This window comes from Sparus aurata, chromosome 21 (genome assembly GCF_900880675.1).
Source record: "Sparus aurata chromosome 21, fSpaAur1.1, whole genome shotgun sequence".
NCBI lineage: Eukaryota > Metazoa > Chordata > Actinopteri > Spariformes > Sparidae > Sparus > Sparus aurata.
The window spans coordinates 28,706,356-28,721,651 of NC_044207.1; the positions used below are offsets into that span (position 1 = coordinate 28,706,356).

The window sequence follows — 15,296 nt, forward strand, 5'->3', positions numbered from 1 at the left end:
GGGTGAGGTGATTTTTGTGACACCACACTGAATATTAGTGTTATTGAATATTTCTCCCAATAGAAATTCCCCAAAATTATGGCAAAGCACATTTTTTCCAAACAAAAAATCTGTAGAATAATCAGCAGGAGACCACTGATGTGTGGAGTGATTTTGGTGACACTACACTCTGAATAATACTGAAGTTACTGAATTTTTTGTAGTTTCTCTTTTCGGTGTTGCACTTTGTAGACAGTCCCTGCGCCCTCGTCTCACAGCTGGCTGACCATACAGACCAGAGTTAATGTCCAGACGCTCGTTTTGATTAACATACGGTTGTAGCTTGTTGTCTACCGTACTACGGTAGGAAAGTTCCGTCGTTTGTGTTTTAACAAGGTTTCACATGAGTTATTGATCCGGTAAGTTCGAATCTGTGAATATATTTCCAACTTTACCGGACTAAATCCTACCACATAAGTCAGTTACGTGTCATGTCAAAACCAGCTGCGCTCGCTCGCTGTGCTGTAAGTTTCGTTCTTCTGTTTTGAGACGCTGCTGCTGTTTGAGAGGCTTTCACGTGAGATCATCGTGATGATGAGACTCCACCTGCACAAACCGCGGACTCACTGAAGTTACTGTGAGTGACTACTGTGCACTCGGATGGCTGTAATTCAAGGCAAGCTCGCTACGCTGACCGGGCCAGGGGCACAGAGGCCACTGTGGCCGTACAATCAGTTTTTTTCGCACGCTGCATCAAGGCCACAGTGTGGGGCGTGAAATTCCCACCCTGCATGCAGTCAATGCACTGTCTCTATATTGAAACGTCATCTGATCGGCCTGATTTGATCTATTTTGAGAACTCCGATCAAAACCGATAGGGGCATTATCGGCCGATTGTGATCGGTTGCCGATCGATCGATGCATCTCTAGTACCAATCTCTTTCATAAATAAACTATGGTGTCCGGCTGAAACGCCTTTATGACAAAGATGCACAAAAAAAAACATGCGCAAGCGCAGATATCATTAAACTTTTCTGTAAGCTTCCTGACCCTTTTTACCTGCAACAGTTTACATTGACGAGCTTCCTCTGTTTATGGAAGACAGTCTACAGCTGAACCAAAGGGGGGGGTGGAAGTGACTTGACCTCAAAACACCACCCTGTGATGCAGGCACTCATAAAAAGAACTTCAAGTGCTGGTGATAATTTCTAAAGCATCCATCACCCAAAATAGGCTCCCATCAGTCAGCGGCTGTCTTACTCTGTTTGTCTGTAGGGTCTGCCGGGCCATATGCAACCAGCTTTGGTGCGCATGGTTGGGGTGCCAATGCTCAGCTGACTGGACCCATGCCAAGGTTCAAGTAATCTGTTTTCATAGCACTCTGTAAACCACATAATCTCACTGTGTCATTAAATCTTGATCTGGAGTCTGATTAATTATGGTCAAGAGTCAAGAGTTCAGTTCACAAAGTGTCACATTAAATACAGCCTTTACAGCACTTTTTTTTTTAATGAAGGGATCATTTGCAAAAGCATTTGTGTGAAAGGATCGGGATTAACCTGGTTTTCCCCACTACAGACATGTCAGTTATCAACATGTTTAGTTATGTTATAAACTGTCCAACCAAGTCAGTGAAGGCATGCACCTTCAAATCAAGTTAATTTTCAAGACAATTTCAAGACATTCAGGTCTCTAAATGCAGACCATTTAAGTGACTCAGCTATGAACATTTTCCCTTCAAAGTTAGTGATTTGCACAAAGCTGAAACCAAAGACTTAAATCAAAAAAGAAAGAATTTAGAAAAGGTTTCCTGGCAGGTCAATCAGGGGGCTGGTGCAATCCTTGCACTCCTCAACACAGCCTTCTTCCATTACTTACAATTCAAAGAATGTCATCACATTCAACTGTTAGTCTTACTGTAAACAGTCCCTGATAACAGCATGAGCTCAACTTCTAAAATGTACATGAACTTCAAAGAGGAAAGTCTTTCCCACCATCTGAGAACTCTGCAGTCAGCATTTTACAGGCTCCCACTTCACATGGCTCTCTCTCTCTCTGCATTAACAGGCCCAAACAGCTGCTGTGCTCTGCTAATGAATCTGTGCCATGTTGAGTCTCCTCCTGGGAACACCCGCGGGCAAATGACGAAAGGGGCTTTGTTTTTTTTAATTATCACATCAGCATCGTGATGTCAAACACTAGTAAGGATGACAGCTCACTTATGTAAATTCCTCACAGTGAAGCAGCGTTACTGGGTTTGAGTAAAAAAAAAACAGTCAACTAAACTGCACAGCACAGCAAAGCAACACTGTGGGAAACACGGTAATGCTAGCATCATCAAATAACAAGAAGCAAAAAAATACTAACGTGTAGAATGTCTCGTCCTCAGGAAAAAAGATGATGTACTCTGCAGCTGCTGACTGCAATCATTTTTCCTGTTGTTCAAAGGCCTTTATGTAATGTCAGTAAATGTATATAACTTCACGATCTCTCAGTTATGGTAATCTTATTTGCAAAGGTTTTAGAGGAGGTTGAACGCGTCTTTTTAACGCATAAATGAAGCCATTGTGCCTCGCTCTTTTTCCGAAGTTCAACACAGGAAGCCTCACATGGCTAATTTCTTCAGCTCATTCCAGCGTGTCTTTTAACTGACTCCTTTAGGAAATGAAATGCTGTGCCAGGTCATGTTTTAGGACATTTTTCACAGTAGTTTGGTCAAGGGCAAAGTCAGCGGCCCGGGGATCATCAGTGAAGCTTTTAATCCTGCACTGTGCCCATTTTGGAAACGGGAACCCCAGGCTGGTACAGCCTGGTACAGCCTGGTGACATGAGGATCAAACAGATGAACTGTAAAATGATTTGGGCTTATGACCTGACAAGAGGTAGCTCGACTGCACCTACACTGACGGTGCAATCACATTTTAAGTTTCTTTGGCTCCGATCATAATGGAAATGAGAAAAAACTAAAAATTTGTGAAGAACTAACCACTGATCTTGGCTGACTTTAAAAAGGTAATGTGCCGAACACCTACATTTGGACAATACTTCTCTAAATCAGCTGAAAGGGTACAATTTAATATTCACGAGTTGGAATAGAGCGGCCCAGCTATGCTTGGTGTGAGCACACCCCATGAACAGACTAATATAACTACTATTTAGAAAGCACAATAGACCAACCCTCATGGAACCAGCTTTGGAAATCCCCTCATGAAAACATCATTAGAACCATTCTTGGCTCGTTAGCAAGAGGACAGATAAAAAGGTTCAGTGATGTATAAGCATTGAATAACATGCAAGATCTTGGCCGATCCTTTTCAATAGATTTGCAGCTTGTAAAAACTGTTGCACTCAAGTAAAGTATTGCCCTTGGGTCCACCCTTTTCTACATTGCTCTCCAATTTCCAATGTTAAAACTGGCACCAGTATAATTTCATGGCAATTGGGATTTACTCTCTGTAAAGATCGTGATAAATCTTGGAGGTGTCAACGTTGAGTGAATTATAGATTGTGGTATTTAATGTCGTCTTACTTCTGCTTCCAAACTATACATGCCTTCACAGAATAGCCCATCTGTGCTATGTAAATAATGCAACAAAAGTAATACCTAGCAATATAGCTGACGAGGAACCAAAAAAAAAAACTTTCTTGAATGCAATATTATTTTAAAATGGTGCAAATGGAAAGATTCAAGGCTGTTTCAAGACTGGCTATAGTCTACACGGCATTGCAAAACTGAGAAAAAGATTACAATCTATATCGAGATTGTAATTATATAGATTGCGATGGGGTTTTTGGGCCAGATTAGCCACCGCTAAGACCATTGGGGTTTGAGGTGAAGCAGACAAACAAACCCAGTGTAAAAACAGCCTCACAGTCATAAAGCATGCCTCTACTTCAGTCAGTGTGGTCGCTCTACACCCTTCGCCTCTGTGCTCTCTTGGACACATGGCACTAAGATCTGTCCTTATTACCATATTGACTTTAATGTCGCTTTCATGCATGCAGCTATGTCGCTCTTTTGAACAGAATTGGGCCAACTTCAGAAGTGGGGGCTTTTACTTTGAAGATTTGGCACATTTCTGGTGGCGAACATGTTAATCTGTATGACCGTAACAGCAGCCCTTAACTCTCACAGCATGAAGGACTGCTTATCTCCAGGCCGTGTGTCCGCCATCAAAGGCTCCTGTGCACTAATTAATAAACTGTCATTTGTGCAGTGAATTGAGTAATATATTGAGCACACCACAGCACATTGCAATGACATCAGGGCCAGATTAAAAACTGGATGACAGATTGGAGTCAGTCGACGGCACAACTGCTTAAATTTGATGATTTTCTGATCTCAGTCCACATTAAGGTTGGTTCCCTTTAAATTAATGGTTATTTTCTTGTGGAACCTGTAAGAAAAATAAAACATACCCTTAATATCAGGGGTTTTCGGCATTATTTTGATTACCTGAGCACAATTTTGGCCATTCTCAACTGTATGTTTCCGAATAAAGCCACTTACTTAACCAGAGCAACACCAAACACCTGCTCCTATTGTCTGTGACAAGTCGAAGTCGTGTTAAATCTGTCTGCCTCAATGGTCAACTATGTACACAATAGCCTAGACTCCACCGGAGGAAACTTCAGCAGTGTGAAGCTGTGAATGGAAATCTGCCGTGTGCTGGTGTGAACACAACAATCCAGACACCTGATATCCCCCCTGGAGGCTTCGCAACAGCCAAAAAGAGACATATCTCATGGTTTTTCTGACGTGCCAATGCTGATGTCACTTGAGGGTTTGGAGCGTTAAACCACGAGACGGTTTTCCAGTCAAGGGTGTCATTTTAAACGCTTGCCGTACTTAGTAAAATGGGTGAACATTAGCGAAAAATCTACCCTATGATCTGTGGAAGGAAAAAGAGCAGCAGCGGATAATCGGACAGCTTTACTTTTCATGACGTTAGGAGATTTTGAGGCTGACAGAACTGCTCCTTCTCTCAAGTCCAGTAAGATTTCTGTGCGAGTGTTGTACAAACAGTGTCTGAACACTCATCCCAGTGTCTTGATCTTTCTAATTCCAAAGTTATGAGATGGTTTAAGGTCCTCAGAAGTGGACTGTTATTTCTCTTCAGCAGGAAGCATTCCTCTCTAATGACAGGGGAAGTTACAAGTAGGTCCACATAAACACTTTAGCAGGAAAACCAAGCTAAATTTGGGCCTCTTATTAAGGCGGAGTGACCCGAAAAAGCTGTCATCTCCGACACGACATATGTGACCAAAAGACTTCCTGAGACGCAGCATTTGAGACAGGAAAATGCCCAGCCCCGGTCAGATGAAGTGCAGGCAGGGTGGGGACGAGGGCAATAAACGCAGATCTGAGGGGGATTAGATGTGAGGGTTTCGTATTTTTCAGGCAAGGCGTTTTGTTGGGTGAGGAGTTCATGAGGATTTTGGTTTGTAGTATTTTAGATCAAAGCCTGAAGAATACAGAATGAGACTTGAGAATGTGTGGCCTCATTTCGTGCACACCCTCTGCATTAAACAGCAGCACATTTGGGGTTTCCAGACAATTGCCTTTCTCTAAATTGTGATAACAACCTCAAAGACAGCCAGACAAATTACTGACGTCAACTTGTCAGTACAAAGAGTTGTTGTCCTGTCATCAAGTTCACATTGAAAATGTATTTTGAACGGGTTTCCAAAAGACAGTACTGACGTAGACAATATTTATAGGATACTAGATTTTTTGCAATCAAGGAGACAAATGATCAATACAAATCAAGATAAATATTGTAACCCAGTAGAATTTACTCAAGCAATAAACTTACATTACATAAGCATTTCCATTTCCACCACTTTATACTTCCACTTCACTGAATTCTAGAAGCAAATACTTCACTCCACTTCAGTTGTTTGATAATATAGTTAGCCTGCACGTTTCTTTTTAAATTCAGATTATTCATGTCATTTTAAAAGCCATCAGACAAAAAAATAAATTGGGAAAATTATGAATATAGGATCCAACAATCTGCTAGGCCAATAACTTATACAAGATTTTGTTCAAATCATCCATCGGTAACACAGCATACCTATTTTTATCACATCAATCAGGAGTCTATCTAACAAACTTGCTTAAAATACAGAGGATGGGGTTTTTAATAGACATTTCATCTTATTGTAGGGCATATGATTCTATTAGAGCTGCAATGATGAATTGATTAATTAATTAGTCGTCTATCAAATTAAGTGTTTTGACAATTAATCTGTTGAAAAGTCAAAATTCTCATATTCAAGCTTCTTTAATGTGAATATTTTCTTGTGTCTTTAATGCTATATGACGACAAACTGAGTCATCTGACCATTTTCTGACTTTTTCCAACTTATAACAATTATTGATTGCACAAGAAAATACTCGTCAGATTAATCAACAGCGAATACAGTCCTCGGTTGAAGCCCTGAAGTCGATTTCTCTTGTACGTTTCGCAACTTCAGTTACGCTCACAGTCACTTCGAATTGACCTGGGCAGACATGATGTACGACTCTTCATACTTCTACGATTACAACAGGGATCATCTTGGATAACATCACACACACAGGACCATACAACGCCTTCTGCAGTCTGTTAGTAATTCAGCGGACATTTCCACCCCTGCACGATCACCCACATTCAGCTCTTTCGAGGGAAAACAAAGGTGACAGTTACAAAATGTTCCAGGTTATAAAACCATGTTACAGCCGTTACTGTATGTGTTCTGTTACATGACACTCGTCACTCTCAAAATATATGCGTACAACGACACTTTCTTTCGTCTTCCTTTTCTAGATTAGATAAGAAGAAGAAAATCCGAGTTTGCACGATGCCAAACAGCAAGTTAGTAGCTTCTATGTACGAGCAAGGTGGAGGGAGCAGCTCTTTACCTGCTTCTCAACTACGCAGAGATATTCTCCTGCTCTCTTCTGTCTGCTCACACTGAATTATTCACAAAGGAGAGGAGGATACAGTACGACTTCTAGGTCACTATCATCACAACGAAAAAAAAGGAGACTGCTTTAAAGTTAGCACAGGGAAGGTCGAAGCGTTAATTATTCATGGGAGTTGAGCAGCTTGCTGTAACATAGTTGTACCTTTAAAAATGGCTGGGCAAGAAAGCAAATTAACTGAATTACTGACCCAAATTTACTCACTTCACAAGTTCAGAATCCTAAAAGTGGAGCTGAAGCTGTGTAAACTTGAATTGACTGCGAGCCAGTGCAGAAGATCTGTACTTCTGAGTGAATTTGAGCAAGATTTGTGGTGGTATTGATGCCAAAAATGACTGAGATTCTTTCTGTTTTGGTGGAACGAACATAATTTCTATATTTGAGGGGAAAAATCTAATAAAAGCACATGTTTATAGCTCCAGGCCTTATCTGATGCGCACATAAAGCCTCCCCGAGCCCGGTTCAAAGGTTATCTGCTGCTACCACGACACCATGCTGCAAAGTTTTCTTAGGGTCACTTTCATCTTCCCAGATTTATGTGTCAGGTCCATGCCTCCACCAGTCAGCTGGAGCCTTGGCACTGCAGTTTCCCTCATTCTCCTGCTGGGGGGACAACCATGCAAGCTGAGGGGCTCCTCTTCTACTCTGCATTTAAAGCCAGACTGTAAATGCAACTAACTATCAAAACAAACTTCATTTTTCTTCCTCTTGCATGTGAAGCATCATCAATTAACCTGAATTTGCATCATCTGTCTGTCTTCTTGCACAGTCCTGCTCCTCGTCTTCATTATGGAGCTCATTACAAGTCGAATCAGGACAATCAGGAACTTTTTATGCTTTTCGTCATAAAAAAAAATCACCTTTATAAGTGTACACAGAGAGTCCTGTGAATCCCACGGCTCTGCTCTGGAGCCTAAACGCCTCAGACTTACAGCCCTACTTTCTTTTTGTTGTTGCAGCCTGCTGGCTAACTTGCTAGTAGGCTAATCTCTGGCTGGCAACTTTCAGAGAGCATGAGTCCGAGGTCTTACAACTAAATCTTGTCCTCCGACGTGTTAAAAACTCACATTTAATGCGTCTAAGCTTGCAAAACAAAAACAACGGGCCACTTTGTTCGGAGCCAACGGGTTCTTTTTGAATCCCGGACGGGAAGTTTTGCGGGGTTTTTTTTTTGCCCAAAACACAGGAGCCACAATGGCGGTGCGCCTTTTTCTTTGAAAGCAGCAGCAGCAGCAACGCACGGCGGATAAAAACCCGCACACGTACCGTGTGGTTTCAACATTTAAAGAGGACAAACGTGAGCAGAAGACAGGCAGAAGACAGGGGCTGCTCTCCCCTCCTCTCCTGTACAGTCGTTATTCCAAGTTAGCGCCATGTTGAGTGCGCGTGCGGGACCGTTGGGAACAGCAGTTGGGTTTTTGTTTTTCCTCCTCCAGGAAAGAAGACGCAGAAAAATAAAAGAAACCGCAAGAAAAAACTAAAGTAGCCTCCTCTTACCTTCGCGATAGCCTTCTTGTATCTCATGACAGCCTGCTGGATGAGTGTGTGCACTTTGATATTCCCATCCCCGCACGGCACCACCACCCGGGTCCTGCCAAAACACACCGTGACTTTCATGGTTTTAGAATCCCGAGGTCTTGGCCGGATTCGGACTCAAACCGAGGAAGAGGAGAAATCATCCGCGTGGGGATAAAACACAGGAGCATTTGGGTTTCAGTTGTTCGGTTCGGCTCGCCGGTTTGTCCCAGTATGTATTCCCCTCCACGGGAGCGAGGACTAAAGGTCTCTCCGCCTCTCCCCGCCGGACGACATTGTTTTCTGTGTGTTTCCAGACCACCTGTTTAGCTTCTCTCTCTCCTTCCTTCGCTCTCTCTCGGTCCCAATCTCCGTGTCTCCCTTATGTCTCTCTCCCCCCGCTCCCTCTCTCTCTCCCTGTGCTGAGCTAATGCTCGGTCACGTGTTGCGTTCAGGTGCCTCCGGGAATGTTGGAATCTAGATTGGACGTTTAACACTTCTGATTCATCCCACATCGGGAAAATTCACTTGTGACAGTAGCAGGTAGACAGACGTACAATAAGTACAAGACTTAAAAATGCTAAAAAAAAAATATGCTAAAAAAGATTTAGATAAGAAAGAAAAGATACAATATAGAAAGGACTATATGTGATGTGCATTATATACAGAACAAAAGTGTGCATTATATACATTTAAATAAAGTCAGTTTAAAATATTGCCGTTCTGAAAAACTACACATTCAAAGTGCTCGTATGTCTGTTTTGCTTGAGTATTTACTTTTTATTTGACTTTATACGCCAAATGATCAGTAAAGTACCGAAACTAGTTATAAAAGTTAAAATATTACATTTATAAAAGTGAATGTCACCCACTTTAATAGTAGGCTACTTCAGTAAAAATCTTAAAGTCTCCAACACTGACAATAAATGTACTTGTGTTTCAAAAGTTCAAGTAAAATTATTATGTGTGTACTCTACACGCCGAGTCGACTGATTATCAGCCTGCTGTGATCGAATCAATTATTCATAATTTTTATGATTGTAGGAATCATAGATTTTTAGGTGATTGTGATAAAATAAATAAATTAAAAAATGCTTTGGCTCTGCTGCAGCTTACAATATGCAAACTAAGAAGAAACTTAAGTAATCAAATGTATATGTATACTTCAAAGTTATAATTAAGTATAGTATTGAAGTAAATTTACTTAGTTACATTCCATCCCTGAACATATTATTGTGATTTTACTTTTAAAATTTTGAAAGCTTTGGACAGGATTTTTATAACCTTACTTTCTAATAAAACATTTGTCTCGTGCTATACTGAAAGTTTTGCTTCATTAAAGGATCTGACTACTTTCTTTCTCCTCTAACTATGAGCTGCATGTTGTTGTCAGTACGACAAGAAGAAATCAAAATATATGTCAACTTGCTCAAACGTAATGTCAACAAATTAAAATGTACCTGGTCATCAGTTGCTGCTCTGTAAGTCTCAGAAATCTAGTCAAGCAGATTTGGGTGAAAATGCACCAGAACATGAAATGGGACTTTACCATTTTTGCCATGTTCATCGAGTTCACAAACCTGAGAAAACTTCCTAACTAACAAGCTTAAAGGCTGAGATGGAAAATAGGAATGGTTTTGAACAGAAGTGTGCCCTTAAGGGGGCGGAGAGCAAATTTTATTATCATTTTTTTCTTTTTTTACTTGCAGTCTGTAAATTATTAACTAATCTCTAATCCCAATGTGACTTTTAGCAATCTCAGTCTGTGTAGCAAAGCTTCTATTTATAGGAAACACCTCAGTGCTGAAGAGAAAACAGCTGTAGCAAGTCTTCAGCTCCGACTTTAATCACTCGGCTACTTAAGATGCAATGAATTAACAGCTACTTTAGGATATGAATTATTGAATACATCCGCTGGGCAACGTGACAGATGTGCAGCTTGTTATTGCAGCATTGGGCAGCTCTGCATTATGGCTCCACTTCACATTGTTGTTAATACGTTTCTATAAATACTTCGGAGATGATTAAAAGTAGTGACGTTGTCACAATATAACAGAGTCACATTAAACAGTTTTTCTAAATATATGAACATGAAAATATGAACTAGAACCTCTCGGCAAAATACAAAAGCCAAAAATGAAGTAGCAAGGAAAAAAAAACTGCATCTGGGATTTCAAACTTTTGAAGCTGGAGTTTACGTGCGGTCCCTGAAGGCATCAGAGGAGCAGGGGAGGCCACAGTTGCGGTCCCTCCACCCCCCTCACCTCCACCCCCCTCCACCAGGGTGGTTAGGATGGGTAATGTTTGGCGCACAGGGAAGCTTAATTGTCCCCACATGGAGGACATGATTTATAAAATTATAGTCAAATGATCAAACTGTATGACAACAGGGCGGATGACAGCTGCGGCAGCCCGTAGGTGTGTCCTCACAGGACTAGAACGTTTAGTAAAACCCTTTAAAAAAAAGTGATGACTTTATTTCTTGGACCGGTTTAATGTGAGATCTTGAGTGATTTAAGATTAGCATTAGGATTAGTGAGAGATTAGGAGTGCCAACAGAGAAACGCGTTATAAGTAATTCAAGTCTTCACAAGTCCGGTGATCTAACTCCGGCGGGTGTGTGCATATGTCCTTCACAGGCTTTCGCCTCTTTCCGCCAAGTAATGTTATATATATTTTTATTGCTGCACTTAATGATACATCGCCACTTGTTAAACGCCCTGGGGCTTCTTGTGCACCTGCTCCCTTTCCTATTTCAGGCCATCGTTCCGCACGAGTCTGACACTGAACCAAACCGCCGAATGAAAACCAGTCCAAATCCATCTGGGGAGCCTTCAGGAACAGCTGCCCCCCTCCTGCACACAGACCACATGGACGGACTTGTGCAGCTGAACGTGCCCGAGCTGCACCAGAGGGACCAGACTAATTCAAGGAACACCCACCTGAGCCAGCAGAACTTATTTCTCCCGCCGTCTGAGAAGTTCTGTACCGGGTTTTCACACCTGATTCCCCGCAATTACATCTTCAGAGAAGGTGTGATTTACATAATTTAACATAATAAAAAACACGAGGGTGCATTACAGAGTTTAGTGAGAACATGAAAACAGAGGAGAGAGTCATTTAATATCAGCTCTGTGGAAAGTGTGTGTGTGTGTCTTTGCTTTACATGGGCACTGGTTAAATAGGATAGCTCCACCAGTTAGTGCCAACGTGCAGCTGCGAGACTATTTTAACTCTTAAAACAGCTGGAGCGCTCGCAGGCCACCAACCACAGCCTCAGCAGCTGTCACAACGGATTTAAACAGCCTCGGCTTCGGAGAGCACGAGCGCTTGTTCAGTGTTGGGTTTTTACAAAAGGGTAACACAGTGGGACTGTACGCCCACACTGGTGGGATTAAAGATAATATCTGGGCTATTTTTAGCGAAGGGGACTGCTGTAGGTGTTGTAGCACTGCAACACACTTTGCGTTTTAGAGATTTTTGGCACATGTTCCGGCACAGAACTGACCAGGAGAGTGAACTTGAGTGCAGCAAGCAACAGGGACGTGAAAGGGGAAAGGTCAAAGGTCAAAACCACTTTGCACAGTGATTGTGTCACGAGCGTGGTGGTGGAGAATCAGGATAGACTTACTCTATATCTCGTGTCAAAGTATTATACTTAAAACTAACTTCAGGGTAACTCAAAGTAATTGGAGTTTTGATTTATTCAATATTTGACACCGAAATGTGAAATCAGCCTTTTGAAATTAAACCAAATGCAACATAATTATTTTGTGCAAGCTGGAGAAAGAGTTCTATTTCTTGCTTGGCCATCTGTTTTATTATTTTAATCAGAGTTTTGACCCAAAAATGTCACATACTGGCTTTTTCAAAAGTGTAAATATGATGCAAGCTGCAGCTGAAGCTCTGAAAAAAGTGGAAAAGTTGAATATCAGTCATTTTTTACTCTATTTTTCTATCTCAGACAGTTGATTCTCAGGTCAAGAATAAACTGTCATGCTCACCAGATTTAAATTATGGTTACAAGTCTGGTATTTGAGCATGATATGTTTGCATGCAAAACACAAAGTTGAATACAAGTGATTTGGATCATATGTGACCCATTCAGGAATAAGCTTAGTTGACCAGCTGCCCGGTCGTACTTGGAATGTGTTACTTTCAGGTGCCCTATGAAATATGCAATACAACAGTAGTTATGAAATCCGCTTTCATGTAAGCGAGAAGGGTAAGAGAAGGGTTTGGTTAGAGAAAGAAGAGAGGGCATATTGGCATTTTCGAGCAGTCTGGTAACTTTAAAACCACCATCAGGAGCAGGTAGGTGTCAGGATACAACCGCTATTAAGTTACAGGACAGTTGTACTCAGCAAACATGTTTCAATACAACCATGTCCCCAACCCAAAAATAAAAACACTTGCTTTCTCTCAGTAAAAGAATAAATGAGGCTTTATTGAACCCCATAAGGGAAACGACAGTGTTTAAGTAGCACAATGACAGAAATATATATAAATATATATATATATATATATCATGTTTACTGGTGATATCTGTATAAATACAGAAGTATTAATGCAGTGCCTTATGTAATAAGAATCTTGCAGCACTGGTTTCATAATCCCAAAACCCTCACTGTGGACTAATTTAGGGCACCAGTTAATAACATGTAAGTCTAAATAACCACCTGTCAGATGTGACGTTTGTGTCAGACAGAGCGTCATATCTGGATCAGTACTGACCTCTGCTGGTGCACAGTGGATGGTTAAATCTCTTTCAATCTGCCTCTGACTCAATGTAATCGCATGTTGTGAGCGTACACTGATGTCTGTTATGTGTCGCCTTTATTTATTTCCCCCCCAAAATAAGATTCCACCGAGAATCTGCTTTGTTTAATGAACATTTTTCAGATGCAGTTCGCACGACGGTCGATCATACTGACAATATAACAGCTGGTGTTGAGCAAGTCGAGAAGTGAAAACAGATCAGCGGAGACATTTAAAACAGCAGGAAGACGCGGTTAAGATGCGTGTTGGTTCTGACAAAACAAACAGGCGGGCTATCTGAGCCAAGAGCCCTGAGGCCTCCCAGCCCACAACCTCTCATTAAGTCCTTAGACACATTATCTGCAGCTTCCTACGAGGTCTGCATGGCTGACACGTTTCAGTGTAATGCAAGAAACACAGCAGTCACATCATTTTATCCTCACAGCTGTTTGTGCAGAAGTGTCTGTACATCAGTATTAATTCAGGCTGTTATGACTTTATGTTGGAAATAATTAAGGTAAAAAATGACCTCTTCTAAAAATCAACTTGTCTGAAAGGACTGTGAAATTTGAGGAATTAGCCCAGTTAAGCTGCACGACGGACGCCCAAATACCTCTTTGATGGTATTAACAGCGTGTAATTGTGTTACGCGTTCATCCCAGGCTAATTTTGTGCTAAAGAGCTGTCTGGCCCAGGTCACATTTGGCGCCCTGCTGTCAGGCCTTTGCGCCCCCCGAGGGTCCCCCTTCTGCTGCTGGTACTCGACCATCTGGAGCCTCCATCCTCTGACCGCAGGACAGGCCAAGGAGATGAAGGAGGAGGGAGGAGAGAGGAGGAGGAAGGACAAGAGGATGAGCAGTTGGGACGAGGGGGCCAAATAACTGATGCAATCCCGGCCAATTATTTAGATGGATGTGACAGAGTTTTTAGAAAATGAATGGCAGCTGAAATGATCCGTGGGGAACCTGAATCACTGCAACCAAATAACAGAAGAGAGTGGTAGGAATAGGAATGCAATAACAATGAGATGTGTTCACAGTTTCCAGTTTGAAATAATGATTCTAAAAACAACAGAATGAGATGAAAATGAGGGAAATTTGTTTTTTTCTTTTTTTAGAAGGCAGAAAATGAGAAATTCATTCTGCAAGAGATGTGTATCATACTCCCACACTCTCCATAAACACAGCACTGACAAACATGTATTTCAGCTCTGTGTTTTGGTGAATTGGACGGCTTCTCGTCACACTGCTGGGAGATTAAAGGGAGGGACTGGGCCACGCAGAGCAGTGACTCTCTGATGACAGCAGGGGCAGTGTTTCCAACAGTACGACCTCTGCTGGCACGCAGGAGGACAGATGGCAGCTCTGGGGTCAGCCAGAGTCAGATCTAAATAAAGGAATTCAGCGTGTGCGGAACAAATTCTACAGTACATCCGCAGTACTGTACACGACGTTAGATCAGTATTAAATATGAGCGCATACCTCCACCAGGGCCCGACACCGCCTTTAATTCAATCTAGTCTAAACCAATATCAAATAAAACCTGATAAAATCAGCTGGATTCAGATTTGTATTTGGATCCACATCAAATTATACTAACTCATAGACAACAGACAGATAAATATGCCTTATTACTGTTCTTTCTTTTCTTTTTTTTCTTTTTAAATCAGGATCCATGCATTATTCAGGATCCCTGAGACATTAGCAAAAATGTTGAAAAAAACACCTTGTCTTGCAATGTTAAAGAAAGAGAGAAAGGATTCCTGGATCCATCCCCTCATCCAGATCTACACCAAAAGTTAACAGGGTCTATTCTGGGCCGAAACCCGTCCTCCATCCAAGTTTTGTTGGAAATCGGTTCTGTAGTTTTTGTGTAATCCTGCTGACAAACCAACCGACCAACCAGCAGAGGGCAAATATGAAGAAAATTTCAACCCAGTTTTATCAATTAAGACTTTTTCATGATCACAATATAGTCAGCTTGGATCTACTTTGGATGTTTGTCATATCCTTTGTTTTCAGTCCTGTTTCAGACTTTGTGGTTAATTTCACTTCAGGGGCGGTTCTAGGGGGGG

At 41.6% G+C, this 15,296-nt stretch overlaps 1 protein-coding gene across 7 annotated transcripts in view; it reads right to left on the reverse strand.

Annotated features, from left to right (window-relative positions):
* pard3ab (par-3 family cell polarity regulator alpha, b) overlaps positions 1–8,876 on the reverse strand; it is a 245,861-nt gene extending 236,985 nt beyond the window's left edge. For all 7 annotated transcript variants that reach the window (XM_030402565.1, XM_030402564.1, XM_030402562.1 and 4 more), the window contains exon 1: positions 8,447–8,876. In XM_030402565.1, coding sequence (XP_030258425.1) covers positions 8,447–8,566 — 120 coding nt within the window. In that variant the 5' untranslated portion in view covers positions 8,567–8,876. The remainder of the gene's footprint in view (positions 1–8,446) is intronic.
* Between the last annotated feature and the right edge of the window lie 6,420 nt (positions 8,877–15,296).